This window comes from Emys orbicularis, chromosome 1, assembly GCF_028017835.1.
Source record: "Emys orbicularis isolate rEmyOrb1 chromosome 1, rEmyOrb1.hap1, whole genome shotgun sequence".
Classification (NCBI taxonomy): domain Eukaryota; kingdom Metazoa; phylum Chordata; order Testudines; family Emydidae; genus Emys; species Emys orbicularis.
The window spans coordinates 318,442,193-318,457,081 of NC_088683.1; the positions used below are offsets into that span (position 1 = coordinate 318,442,193).

Here is a 14,889-nt window from a genome sequence, read left to right on the forward strand (position 1 = left end):
ATCCACTTCTTCAGATGCATTGAGTGAAAATTACACATACAGGCATAAATATATATTGGCACATGGAGAGAAGGGAGTTACCTTACAAGTGGAGAACCAATGTTGAAGGCCAATTCAGGGGTGGATGTGGTCCACTCCCAATAATTGATGAGGAGGTGTTAATACCAAGAGAGGGAAAATTGCTTTTGTAGTGAGCCAACCACTCCCAGTCCCTATTCAAGCCCAAATTGATGGTGTTAAGTTTGCAAATAAATTGTAGCTCTGCAGTTTCTCTTTGAAGTCTGTTTTTGAAGTTTTTTTTGTTGAAGAATGGCTACTTTTAAATCTGTTATTGAATGTCCAGGGAGATTGGCTCACTACAAAAGCAATTTTCCCTCTCTTGGTATTGACACCTCCTCATCAATTATTGGGAGTGGACCACATCCACCCTGACTGAATTGGCCTTCAACATTGGTTCTCCAATTGTAAGGTAACTCCCTTCTCTTCATGTGCCAATATATATTTATGCCTGTATCTGTAATTTTCACTCCATGCATCTGAAGAAGTGGGTTTTTTTACCCAGAAAAGCTTATGCCCAAATAAATCTGTTAGTCTTCAAGGTGCCACCAGATTCCTCATTGTTTTTGCCTAGGAAGGAGTACTGCGGAAAGGGATCTGTGGGTCATAGTGGACCACAAGCTAAGTCTGAGTCAATGGTGTAACGCTGTTGCAGAAAAAGTGAACATCATTCTGGGATGTGTTAGCAGGAGTGTTGTAAGCAAAACACGAGAAGTGCTTCTTCCGCTCTACTCTGCACTGATTAGGCCTCAACTGGAATATTGTGACCAGTTCTGGGCACCACATTTCACGAAGGATGTGGACAAATTGGAGAGAGTCCAGAGAAGAGCAACAAAAATGATTAAAGGTCTAGAAAACTTGACCTATGAGGGAAGATTGAAAAAACTGGGTTTGTTTAGTCTGGAAAAGAGAAGACTGAGAGAGGCCATAATAACAGTTTTCAAGTACGTAAAAGGTTGTTACAAGGAAGAGAGAGAACAATTGTTCTTTTTAACCTCTGAGGATAAGACAAGAAGCAATGAGCTTAAATTGCAGCAAGGGAGGTTTAGTTTGGACATTAGGAAAAAACTTCCTAACTGTCAGGGTGGTTAAGCACTGGAATAAATTGTCTAGGGCGGTTGTGGAATCTCCATCATTGGAGATTTTTAAGAGCAGGTTAGACAAACACCTGTCAGGAATGGTCTAGATAATACTTAGTCCTGTCATGAATGCAGGGGACTGGACTAGTTGACCTCTCAAGGTCCCTTCCAGTCCTATGATTCTATGATCCAAAGGGGCTAGAAACAGATGTTATTTACAAAAGCTGTTGACAGAGTGATACTAAAAACATAAGAAGGAAATTATGGAGGAAGGATGGTTTTGTGGTTAATGCACTGGACTAGGACTCAGGATATCTGGGTTAGATTCCCAGTTCTACAACAGACCTTCTTGCATGGCACAGGGCAAGTTACTTACACTCTGTGTCTCGGTTTTCCAGCTATATCATGATAACACTTCAATAGGTCACAGGGGCCCCTCACTCTCTTCTATTGAAGCTGGTGTACTTTGTGTATATATTTTAATATTTATTGAATCATAGAGAGACTGACAGAATGACACTAGAGCCTGGTGATTAGGGCACCCACCTGAGAAAGGGGAGACACAGGTTCCATTCCCTACTCCAGTTAATATTTAATTATTTATACAAAGAAAGTGGAAAAGTTTCAACAGGAAAGATTGAGACCTACTCCATAATATCTTCCTATAGCCTAGCAGTTAGGGCATTCACTTAGAAGGTGGAAGATCTAGGTTCTAGTCTTTGCCTCACGTCTGGCAGAACTGGGATTTGATCCTGGGATTCCCGGATAAGTGCTCTAATCACTGAACTATTGGGCAAAAGGGGCACACAGTATAACCACCATATTTTCCTCCTTCTTCTCCAGTGATTTTGTGAATGGTGCCTACATCTCCTTGTGAATCTAGCCCTCCCCCCCCAAAAAAAAAATTTTGGAGCCAAAATTATTTGGTGAATTCATGTTGGATTTGTGAATGGTTTTGGTCGGCATTTTTTTGGCAAATAGATTATTGGTGTGAAAAAATTCACCCAGTTCTAGTCAGAGGAAATGAACAGGTGAGGTGTTAAACCTGGTTTTAGATACATGAGTTCCTTCAGCTCTCTGGCCTGAGGAACATATTAGGGAGGACCATCTCAAGCATGAAAATGAAAACTAAGTCAAGCGGTGTGTCAACTGCAACACTGGAGTACAAAGTGATGTTGATATGCTCGGTGGAGTTAATTTTATTCCCAATTAGAGCTCATTGCTGTGGGATACATGAGAAAGTTTCCCTATGGTGAGATTCATGAGCAATTTATATGATATGCTGCTGGAGAAATAACAATGACCAATGTTCGGTACATTTTTTGTATATCATTCAGAAAGCTGCATCTTTTTTACTTTTCAAATCACTCCTGTTACCAATATATAGAAAACAGGAAGATGGAAGTGGGATTGCCACAATTACTGTTTAATTAGTGACAAATGCCAGAAAAACTCTTATTTTACTAATAAAGAATGGCTATGGAAGTTATTTCTCATTTTAAATACCTAATCTGATATTATAATTCAGTACAAAGAACTAAAAGAGAAAAGATGCTGTAAACTAATCATACCACAATCCAGGTGACAACTGTACTAGGCGGAATACTGTTGTTATTCTGCTGTCTAGTTGCTGTTGCTGAGAATGACGAAGTAGCGAAATTACATTTTCCCATTATTATTTCCAGACACTCTCTGGCAATGGTTTGTTGACTCTAATAAAGCTTCAGACAAAGCTGTCAGCAGAGGAAATGGCAGAAGCAGAGCAAGGAACAACCTTCACAACAATAAATGAATCTAAACCCTCAGTGATAGGTTGTGCATTTTCTGATAAAATTTAATGTGAGTGTTTCAGAATCTATCATAAAACTGCAGCTGAATTCCAGAGGGATAAATATATTCTATCAAGTCACGGTACTCAAGATTTTGACAAACATAAACATATTATGAGGGATTAAAGAGTTAGAACCTTACCTGCTATAGTATTGAGGAACATCAAGTATTCAAAGTTAGAAATCTCCCGTCGCTGCCAGCGCTGAGTCATGTTGGAGGACTTATAAAGCTGTCTGGGAGTTGCCAGAGATATTCTCCTGGGAATTAAATGTAAAGAATGTTTATTTTAAGAGACTCGTTAAATTTTAAAATACAGAGCAAACTTATTGGTAGGATTTACTTGACAGTGTCTCAAAGCCTTTTTATTTTGTTTAATGAAGTCAACAAAACACTACCACTCTTATTTGAACAATGAATATTTATTATATAAAAATCTCTATATATTTTATTTTAGCAGTGCTATAGCATTGCTAAAAATGCTAAACCCTCTGAGCCTTGGTTTTCCAGTTTTAAAATAGGATAATACTATTTCCATATATCACAGGGTTATTTTGAGGATAAATACATTAAGGTGAATGAAAGATGGCTTGGAGTGCAATATATTCCAGAACCACAGATGGAGGATATTTACACACCAATGAAGTTAGTGAATCCCCTCCCTGAAGCCTGCCTATCCCTGCTTTCAACCCCAACAAGCTCCAAGAGCACCAGAGTCTTTATCTTATATTTACTGTAATGGGGGCAGGGTTTGTTGAGGAAAGAAAAGAGGGGGCTGTGGAAGAAGGCAGGAATTATTCCTTTTAGCTGTTGGAGTTAACCGAATTCAAAATTAAGAGTGGTGTTTGCTTGCAAAGCCTGAGAATTGAATTCAGGGCAAGCATTTATTAATTTATTGTTATTATTTATTATTATTATTATTATTATTATTAAACTTTTATGCTGTGGTAGCATCCACAGCCCAATTCAGGTTCAGAGCCCTATTATACAACACATTGTACAGACAGAGTTAGACACAGTCACTGTCCCAAACAGAGTTACCAAAGTATACATTTTAGCTCCAATACACAGCCATAATAACCCCCATATTTATGACTTCCAGACTTTATTACTGAGATTCCTATCTAGTAATGAAGCTACACCTCATAAAGCTCTGTTGGTATGTCTATAGTCAAAACTCTGGTGTGGTTTCCACCGCCAGGAGAAATATGCTAGCACTCATTGCCAAAAATTGTAGTGTAGCCATGGTAGCAAAGGCAGCAGCTTGGGCTAGCCATCCAAGAACATACTCACGGGGTCTGGACAGGTTTGTACTCAGAGCTGCTACTCCCTCCTGCTGCTGCATGTGCTACTGCAGCTACACTATTTTTAGTGCACTAGCTCGATGGGAGCTAGTGCACATATGTCTCCTCAAGCTGGGAATCACACCCCAGCTCCTAGTGGAGACACATACTCTAAATGGTATAAAACATAGCAGACCATCAGCTTAGCAACACATACAGGTTGCCACCGTTAATAGTCAAGTCTGAAATCTCTGTCCCTCCATAGGAATAATGCTAGCTGTCTAAGAGATCGCTTTGTGCTCCATGAGCATGAACGTCCACAACAGCTACATTTCAACAGAAAAATAAAAATTGTTGACTAAAAGGAGGAGATTTGAGAGTGCAGGAAACAGAACTTTCACAGCAGCTTGACCAAGTCTCTGGAACTTACTCCTACAAAAGAGTGTCTGTGTACCTCACCACTTTCAAATTTAACTCAATACTCCTTTCTTTGACTTAATTTGTCCTGAATAAGTTCTTTACATACGCAGATACACATGCTCTTTCACACAGAAACAAATAAATCCTATAAACTAAGCAAGCTATGTCTCCTACAAGCTAGAAAGGAAGAATGAGATTGTTATTTCTATTCTTAAATACTTTGGAAATGCTCAGGTATTACAGTTCTAAGGCCCATATTAATAACTAGGCATATGGAAATATTGTGTACATATATTTTACAAGTGAAGAATATAATTATGTATTTACAGATCTCTAAAATGAAGATATTGCTACTTGACAAAATATACCTTTTAGAAATACAGTATGATCACATTTATGATAGACCGTTTTATGGTACTGACCTCAACCTTAGCTATATTGGCCCCTGGCTTTATGGGTGTTTGTATAAGTTTATACTTAGGGACTTTTATATTACAATTTGTGACATCTAGGCCCTTTTGGACACAGTTTAGTATATGGATTCTTGACTCAAACACTAATATCTCTGCTACTGTAAAGAGTCCCGCTCAGAGATTTCTCAGTCTGTAGATGGCTGAAATAATAGTCCATAATGGCTCCAAAGGAACCAGTCAGGTCTAAAGATGTTAATTTAGCTAACGTGTATTCAGGCTTATGTGTATGCTGCCCTTTTAAAGGAACAAAAGGCAAAAAACTCAAAAAATTCAGTGCTGCCAAGTCAGCAGAACATCTATTATTTATTCTATTAGGTTGAGGAGCATCCGGATCCATGAGCAATTCCTGGACAGTGTCCATGTGGAGACAGCTGAGGTAGCTGTCCCAGTACACAGGACTGCTGACACACCACTGGTGGAGGAGGAGATGGCTCAGGGTGGACACTGGCAGCTGGTTACTACTGGCAGCGGGCAGTGCACCACCCCTGCCCCGAACCCTCCCACCATGGTAATAGGTAACCGTTATGCTCTTCTTGATACAGGAGAGAAGGAATCACCCCCTACAGTAGAGGAGGAGAAGCCTCGTACCCCTAAGGCTGGGAGGTCTGCTGCCACCACTGCGAATAGAAACGTAGGGTAGTGGTGGTCGGAGACTCTCTTCTGAGGGGGACGGAGACACCCATCTGTCGCCCTGACATTTCATCTCGGGAGGTATGCTGCCTGCCGGGGGCCCGTATCCGAGAAGTTACGGAGGCATTGTCGAGGATTATCCAGCCCACTGACTACTACCCCATGCTACTCATCCATGTGGGCACAAATGATACTGCAAGGTGTGACACTGAGCGGATCAAGAGCGACTACAGGGCTCTGGGAGTACGGGTGAAGGAGTTTGGAGCGCAGGTGGTATTCTCTTCGATTCTTCCTGTCAAAGGTAGGGGCCCGGGCAGAGACAGGTGCATCATGGAAGTGAATGCCTGGCTGCGAAGATGGTGTCACCAGGAGGGCTTTGGCTTCCTCCACCACGGGATGCTATTCCAGGAAGGACTGCTAGGCAGAGATGGCGTTCACCTTTCGAGGAGGGGAAAGACCCTATTTGGACACAGACTGACTAACCTAGTGAGGAGGGCTTTAAACTAGGTTCGACGGGGACAGGTGAGCAAAGCCCACAGGTAAGTGGGGAACATGGAGACCTGGGAGATGGGTTGGAAATAGGAAGGAACATGGGCCATAATGGCAGAGAGAAAGGAGGGTCAGGGCAAAACTGGGAGGCAAGATCAAATCAGTATCTTAGATGCCTATATACAAATGCGAGAAGTATGGGTAATAAGCAGGAAGAACTGGAAGTGCTAATAAATAAATACAACTATGACATTGTTGGCATCACCGAAACTTGGTGGGATAACACACGATTGGAATGTTGGTGTGGATGGGTACAGCTTGCTCAGGAAGGATAGACAGGGAAAAAAGAGAGGAGGTGTTGCCTTATATATTAAAAATGTACACACTTGGACTGAGGTGGAGATGGACATAGGAGACGGAAGTGTTGAGAGTCTCTGGGTTAGGCTAAAAGGAGTAAAAAACAAGGGTGATGTCATGCTAGGAGTCTACTACAGGCCACCTAACCAGGTGGAAGAGGTGGATGAGGCTTTTTTTAAACAACAAACAAAATCATCCAAAGCCCAAGATTTGGTGGTGATGGGGGACTTCAACTATCCAGATATATGTTGGGAAAATAACACAGCGGGGCACAGACCATCCAATAAGTTCTTGGACTGCATTGCAGACAACTTTTTATTTCAGAGGGTTGAAAAAGCTACTATGGGGGAAGCTGTTTTAGACTTGATTTTAACAAATAGGGAGGAACTCGTTGAGAATTTGAAAGGAGAAGTCAGCTTGGGTGAAAGTGATCATGAAATCATAGAGTTCACATTTCTAAGGAAGGGTAGAAGGGAGTACAGCAAAATATAGACAATGGATTTCAGGAAGGTGGATTTTGGTAAGCTCAGAGAGCTGATAGGTAAGGTCCCATGGGACTCAAAACTGAGGGGAAAAACAACTGAGGAGAGTTGGCAGTTTTTCAAAGGGACACTAAGGGCCCAAAAGCAAGCTATTCCGCTGAGTAGGTGTAATGATGCTGGTTCTGGCGGGATCCAACTGAGAGTGCCAATTCAGGATAAATTGCTTAAAGCAGGGCAGTTACAGCCCAAGGCTGGGGTTTTTCCACCTCTAAGGCAAACCAAACCAGCCAGACAAAGAGGACTTTGGTCTCACCCCACTGGCTAACCATAAGTCACACAAGCAATTCCCTTAGACACTCCAGTTTCCCAGTATCACCACCAGTGCCACTCGTTATGGGGATGAATGGTTATGAAAACCAATACCCCAGTAAAAGAAAAAAAAGGTTCTCTCGATCCCAAAGGACCAAGCCCCAGACCCAGGTCAATATACAAATCAGATCTTACCCACAAATCACGCTGTTGCCAATCCTTTAGAATCTAAAATCTAAAGGTTTATTCATAAAAGGAAAAAGATAGAGATGAGAGCTAGAATTGGTTAAATGGAATCAATTACACACAGTAATGGCAAAGTTCTTGGTTCGGGCTTGTAGCAGTGATAGAATAAACTACAGGTTCAAATCAAGTCTCTGGAATACATCCACAGCTGGGATGGGTCATTCAGTACTTTGTGTAGAGCTTCCATTTGTAGCAAAGTCCCTCCAGAGGTAAGAAGCAGGATTGAAGACAAGATGGAGATGAGACATCAGCCTTTTATAGTCTTTTCCAGGTGTAAGAACACCTCTTTGTCCTTACTGTGGAAAATTACAGCAAAATGGAGTCTGGAGTCATGTGGGCCAGTCCCTGCATACTTTGCTGAGTTGCAAGGCGTACTGCCTTCTCTCAATGGGTCAATTGTATAGCTGATGGTCCTTAATGGGCCATCAAGCAGGCTAGGCAGAGCTAACACCAACTTGTCTGGGATGTCTCCCAGAAGCATAGCATAAGTTTGAAATACAGACAGTATAGAGCCAATATTCATAACTTCAACTACAAAATTGATACACACATGTAGACAGCATAATCATAACCAGCAAACCATAAAGTTGTCTTAGACACCTCATTTGACCCCCTTTATACAAGATTTGGTGCCACTACAAGACTTTGGTTGCAACCATGTTCTAAATGGTCCCAGTTCAAATCAATAACGTGACAGTAGAAAAGATAGTAAATGTGGCAAAAGACCTCCTTGGCTTAACCACGAGATCTTGCATGATCTAAAAAATAAAAAGGAGTCATATAAAAAATGGAAACTAGGACAGATTTCAAAGGATGAATATAGGCAAACAACACAGGAATGCAGGGGCAAGATTAGAAAGGCAAAGGCACAAAATGAGCTCAAACTGGCCACGGGAATAAAGGGAAACAAGAAGACTTTTTATTAATACATTAGAAGCAAGAGGAAGACCAAGGACAGGGTAGGCCCACTGCTCAGTGAGGAGGGCGATACAGTAACAGGAAACTTGGAAATGGCAGAGATGCTTAATGACTTCTTTGTTTCGGTCTTCACCGAGAAGTCTGAAGGAATGACTAACATAGTGAATGCTAATGGGAAGGGGGTAGGTTTAGAAGATAAAATAAAAAAAGAACAAGTTAAAAATCACTTAGAAAAGTTAGATGCCTGCAAGTCACCAGGGCCTGATGAAATGCATCCTAGAATACTCAAGCAGCTAATAGAGGAGGTATCTGAGCCTCTAGCTATTAACTTTGGAAAATCATGGGAGACAGGAGAGATTCCAGAAGACTGGAAAAGGGCAAATATAGTGCCCATCTATAAAAAGGGAAATAAAAAGGACCCAGGAAACTACAGACCAGTTAGTTTAACTTCTGTGCCAGGGAAGATAATGGAGCAAGTAATTAAGGAAATAATCTGCAAACACTTGGAAGGTGGTAAGGTGATAGGGAATAGCCAGCATGGATTTGTAAAGAACAAATCATGTCAAACCAATCTGATAGCTTGCTTTGATAGGATAACGAATCTTGTGGATAAGGGAGAAGCGATGGATGTGATATACCTAGACTTTAGTAAGGCATTTGATACGGTCTCACATGATATTCTTATCGATAAACTAGGCAAATACAACTTATATGGGGCTACTATACGGTGGGTGCATAACTGGCTCGATAACCGTACTCAGAGAGTAGTTATTAATGGTTCCCAATCCAGCTGGAAAGGTATAACAAGTGGGGTTCCGCAGGGGTCTGTTTTGGGACCAGCTCTGTTCAATACCTTTATCAATGACTTAGATATTGGCATAGAAAGTACGCTTATTAAGTTTGCAGATTATACCAAACTGGGAGGGATTGCAACTGCGTTGGAGGATAGGGTCATAATTCAAAATGATCTGGACAAATTGGAGAAATGGTCTGAGGTAAACAGGATGAAGTTTAACAAAGACAAATGCAAAGTGCTCCACTTAGGAAGGAACAATCAGTTTCACACATACAGAATGGGAAGAGACGGTCTAGGAAGGAGTACAGCAGAAAGGGATCTAGGGGTTATAGTGGACCACAAGCTAAATATGAGTCAACAGTGTGAAGCTGTTGCAAAAAAAAGCAAACATGATTCTGGGATGCATTAACAGGTGTGTTGTGAGCAAGACACGAGAAGTCATTTTTCTGCTCTACTCTGCGCTGGTTAGGCCTCAACTAGAGTATTGTGTCCAGTTCTGGGCACCGCATTTCAACAAAGATGTGGAGAAATTGGAGAGGGTCCAGAGAAGAGCAACAAGAATGATTAAAGGTCTTGAGAACATGACCTATGAAGGAAGGCTGAAAGAATTGGGTTTGTTTAGTTTGGAAAAGAGAAGATTGAGAGGGGACATATCATCAGTTTTCAGGTATCTAAAAGGGTGTCCTAAGGAGGAGGGAGAAAACTTGTTCACCTTAGCCTCTAAGGATAGAACAAGAAGCAATGGGCTTAAACTGCAGCAAGGGAGGTTTAGGTTGGACATTAGGAAAAAGTTCCTAACTGTCATCGTGGTTAAACACTGGAATAAACTGCCTAGGGAGGTTGTGGAATCTCTATCTCTGGAGATATTTAAGAGTAGGTTAGATAAATGTCTATCCGGGATGGTCTAGACCAGGGGTCGACAACGTTCGGCACGCGGCTCGCCAGGGTAAGCACATCGCTCGCCCGCGCTGCTTCTCGCCGCCCCCATTGGCCCGGGACGGCGAACCGCGGCCAGTGGGGGCCGCGATCGGCTGAACCTGCCGCGTCAGCAGGTAAATAAAACTGGCCCGGCCCGCCAGGGTGCTTACCCTGGGGAGCCGCGTGCCGAACGTTGCCGACCCCGGTCTAGACAGTATTTGGTCCTGCCATGAGGGCAGGGGACTGGATTCGATGACCTCTCGAGGTCCCTTCCAGTCCTAGAATCTATGAATTTCTGTGGCTGAGGTTTCAGATCCACCTTTCTGCCAAATAGTGTTAAACCCCTGTTTTATAGTGTCTACTATATGCCTTATTCTTGTCCAATCCACAATTTTCCCAATCACATTTTATTAGTGAAAAATAACAAAACATTATATTAAGTGTTACTTTTAAGTAAAATAAACAATATGCAATCAAAGTGGGAGGCTCTGAAAAGTTTGACCAATCTATGAATAAAGATATGTACATTTTACAACAGTGACTAGTGATCTGATGTGCCACAAGTTCTGGATGCCCACCTTAAGACACTTTAAAGTGGCTGATTTTCAGAGGATGGTTGCTCAGCACTTTCTGAATATCAGGCCTCTTTAAAAGTGTCAAGTTGGGCATCCAAAAATATTAGTAATTGAAAATGTGAGCCATATATTTGCACACAGAGATATTTACATACCTGCATATAGAGTGGACTCAATTTACAAAAGCAGAGAATGAGCATTTGTATGCTTAATTTGAATGCACAGTTACCCTGACTTGTGCATATAAATTACCAGTGGTTTGCGAAAAATGGTGGTGCTTACAAATGCAAATTAGACATGCAAATGTCTGTGCAACTACCTGCATACTTATTTGAAAACCTTAGCATCCATCTCTCTACAGCAGCTGCTAAACTGTTGCCAGTTTTTATATCCTTATTTCTCTACAAAATCCAGGGAATCCAATGTACAGTACATCTAACAAATATGCAGCATACAGCGCTCAGATTATTTTATAAGTGATTTCCATTCTGTTGTGTGTTCCCACACACAGCCTTCTGAAACAATGTGAAGAATTGATTAAACATATTAGTAACTTATATTAAATTATACATAGATTAATAATTAGTTTGTAAAGTGTATGCTCAAACCCTAAGACACTGTGTGTACTATCAGACACAAATAAATATATTAATTAATTAAAATAAATAAATAAAATATTACTACTACAAATAAAGATCAGTACAATCTACTAATTTATTTTAGACTTGACCCAAAGTCCCCAAGGGATTCTCACAAATCTACAAAAAGTCCACGAGTGCTACATTTTCCATATCTGATTCAACTGAAACATGTAGGAAAGCAAATGTACCCAGAAAGCTCCCTATTGACTATATATCTGAGGAATTTCAAAGAGTGTAAGTTATTTCAGCAGGGGCTGAAATAAATTATGCACAATAAATTGGTTCCATACCTACTTGTTTCAGGTAGCACAGGAAGAACCTAATGCTGTATGTTTTGCTAAATCCATTCATCTTTGATCAAACTACACCTCTTTTCGGAAATGCTATCACAAATGTGGAGATGGTTATATGGATCTGCTATCCTGGCTTTTTGGAAGATATTAAATTCCCATCAGATCAATACCTTATTGTGCAGATTGCAGGCAGACCACTGATATACAGTAAGATATTCCAACTTTTAGAGCGGTACCATGTTCTAGATAGATTTACTAAATATCCTTATGACACTTTGTAGGAAAAAAGTTACTACATAAGTGTGGTAGAGGCTCTTTTATTCCATTCATTTTCCACTTAATTATCTCCAAAGCTGTCTGATACAAAATCTCCATAAGTACCTCACCAAAAAGACAACACCTGGGAAGAAAAGGCTTGGAAATGTCACAGGCTCTTTCTGACTGAGGAATAGTCAATATTCACTCTTAATCAAAGCTGTAAAAGGCTCTTTATGCTAAGATGACATCCAATTTGATTTTTTCCACCTCTCCTTTCACCAAAAGCAATGTCTACAACTAGCTTGATTGAGGTTTGGAAATCCGTCACTAAGTCACTGATGCAGAACATGTGGCAGCACTGAGCTGACAGTGAATTGAGTCACCATGCCAGCTGAAAGAGATGTTGTTCTTCATCAACATCTGTGATGACTTTATCATTTGTATTTTCCCCCTAACAACTGGAGGTATTGTTTTATATTATGGACTATGACCCATACAATTTCAGCTTAAGGTGCAAGGACATCTTTAACAGTGAAGTACAATAAAGCATCTCTTATCAATTCACTTTGATTTTTGCACTCTTACAAATTAAAAGTTACTAAATCAAGTATTTCAATTCTGAATTAAAAGAAAGCTTCCATGCTGTGACATTACAGTCTAAACAACTTGAAATAAAAACTGCAACAACAGTCTACCCAATGGTATCAGACATCTGCGCCACAAAGAAATTATCATCTTGGTATCATATGTGAGACTCTCGGAGCACAAAGAAACTGACTGTATCAGAGATGGGTGACCTTGGTCTCTAAACCAGAGGAAGCAGAGTGACCATAGTACTCAGGATTGACATGTAATGCTGAGTCCTTAGAAAACATGTGAACTTTATTGATGCTTCATGGACAACTTTGAAACAAAACAAATACCCCCACACATGCAATCATCATTATTAGTTATTGTTATAACATTTATTAATATGATTTACTGATATTCACAACATTTACTTGTCACATAACACATGAACCAGGGATCACCTAATTAAATTAATAGGCAGCAGGTTTAGAAACAAACATAAGAGACGGTTATTCACCCTGTGCAATAACTGTGGTTCTTTGAGATGTGTCCCCCTAAAGGTGCTCCACTCTAGGTATGCTTGTTCCCTAGGTGCTTCAGATTGCAGATTTTAGGTAGCAGGGTCTGTTCATCCCAGGCATGCGCTGCCCACAGCCTCATGCCCTGCCCCAAGGCTATAAAGAACTGCCTGGACAAACTGTCCTCAGTTCCTTATCTATTGCAGAGCCCATTGTAAAGAATTCCGAAGCAGAGGGGAGGAGGGTAGGTATTGGAGCACCCATAGAGAGAGACATCTTGAAGAAAAAATTACTGGACAGGGTGAGTAACCTTCTCTTCTTCTTTAAGTAGTGCCCCTATCGGTTCTCCACTCTGTGGAGGGGTGTGGCTTTGGAGTTGAGTGTAGTACTGAAGATAGAACAGGAGAGCCAAATATGGCATCAGAAGCTGAGGCATGAGTAACAAATGTATGAATGGACGTCCAAGTCATGGCTCTACATATTTCTGTGATGGGAACGTTCTTAAGAAAGAGAAGTACAGAGGGATCTTGTGTTTGCTTGGTGAATAAACAGTCCTGAGCCCACTTGGAGGCAGTGCATGTGAAGTCTCATGTGATTTATTACAAAGGTGCCAGCTGCCATATATCCCAATATTCATGCATCGGTAACTGGTTGAAAGATAGGAAACAAAGGGTAGGAATAAATGGTCAGTTTTCAGAATGGAGAGAGGTAAATAATGGTGTCCCCCGGGGGTCTCTACTGGGACCAATCCTATTCAACATATTCATAAATGATCTGGAAAAAGGAGCAAACAGTGAGGTGGCAAAAGTTGCAGATGATACAAAACTATTCAAGATAGTTAAGTCCCAGGCAGACTGTGAAGAGCTACAAAAAGATCTCACAAAACTGGGTGACTGGGCAACAAAATGGCAGATGAAATTCAGTGTTGATAAATGCAAAGTAATGCATATTAGAAAACATAATCCCAACTATACATATAAAATGATGGGGTCTAAATTAGCTGTTACCACTCAAGAAAGAGATCTTGGAGTCATTGTGGATAGTTCTCTGAAAACATCCACTCAATGCACAGCAGCAGTCAAAAAAGAGAACGGAATGTTGGGAATCATTAAGAAAGAGATAGATAGAAAGACAGAAAATATCATATTGCCGCTATATAAATCCATGGTACACCCACATCTTGAATACTGTGTGCAGACGTGGTCACCCCATCTCAAAAAAGATATATTGGAATTGGAAAAGGTTCAGAAAATGATTAGGGGTATGGTACGGCTTCTGTATGAGGAGAGGTTAATAAGACTGCGACTTTTTGGCTTGGAAAAGAGACGACCGAGGGGGAATATGATTGAGGTCTATAAAATCATGATTGGAGAAAGTAAATAAGGAAGTGTTATTTACTCCTCCTCATAACACAAGAACTAGGGGTCACCAAATGAATTTAACAGTTAGCAGGTTTAAAACAAACCAAAGGAAGTATTTTTTTTCACACAACGCAGTCAGTCAGTCTGTGGAACTCTTTGCCAGAGGATGTTGTGAAGGCTAAGACTATAACAGGGTACAAAAAAGAACTAGATAAGTTCATGGAGGATAGGTCCATCAAGGCTATTAGCCAGGATGGGCAGGGATGGTGTCCCTAGCCTCTGTTTGCCAGAAGCTGGAAATGGGCAACCAGGGATGGATCATGTGATGATTACCTGTTGTGTTCATTCCCTTTGGGGCACCTGGCATTGGCCCCTGTCAGAAGACAGGA

At 40.9% G+C, this 14,889-nt stretch overlaps 1 protein-coding gene across 4 annotated transcripts in view; it reads right to left on the bottom strand.

The window, feature by feature from the left end:
- NBEA (neurobeachin) overlaps positions 1-14,889 on the bottom strand; it is an 816,600-nt gene that overhangs the window by 148,022 nt on the left and 653,689 nt on the right. For all 4 annotated transcript variants that reach the window (XM_065403538.1, XM_065403557.1, XM_065403547.1 and 1 more), the window contains one exon: positions 3,108-3,223. In XM_065403538.1, the coding sequence (XP_065259610.1) occupies positions 3,108-3,223 (116 nt within the window). The remainder of the gene's footprint in view (positions 1-3,107; positions 3,224-14,889) is intronic.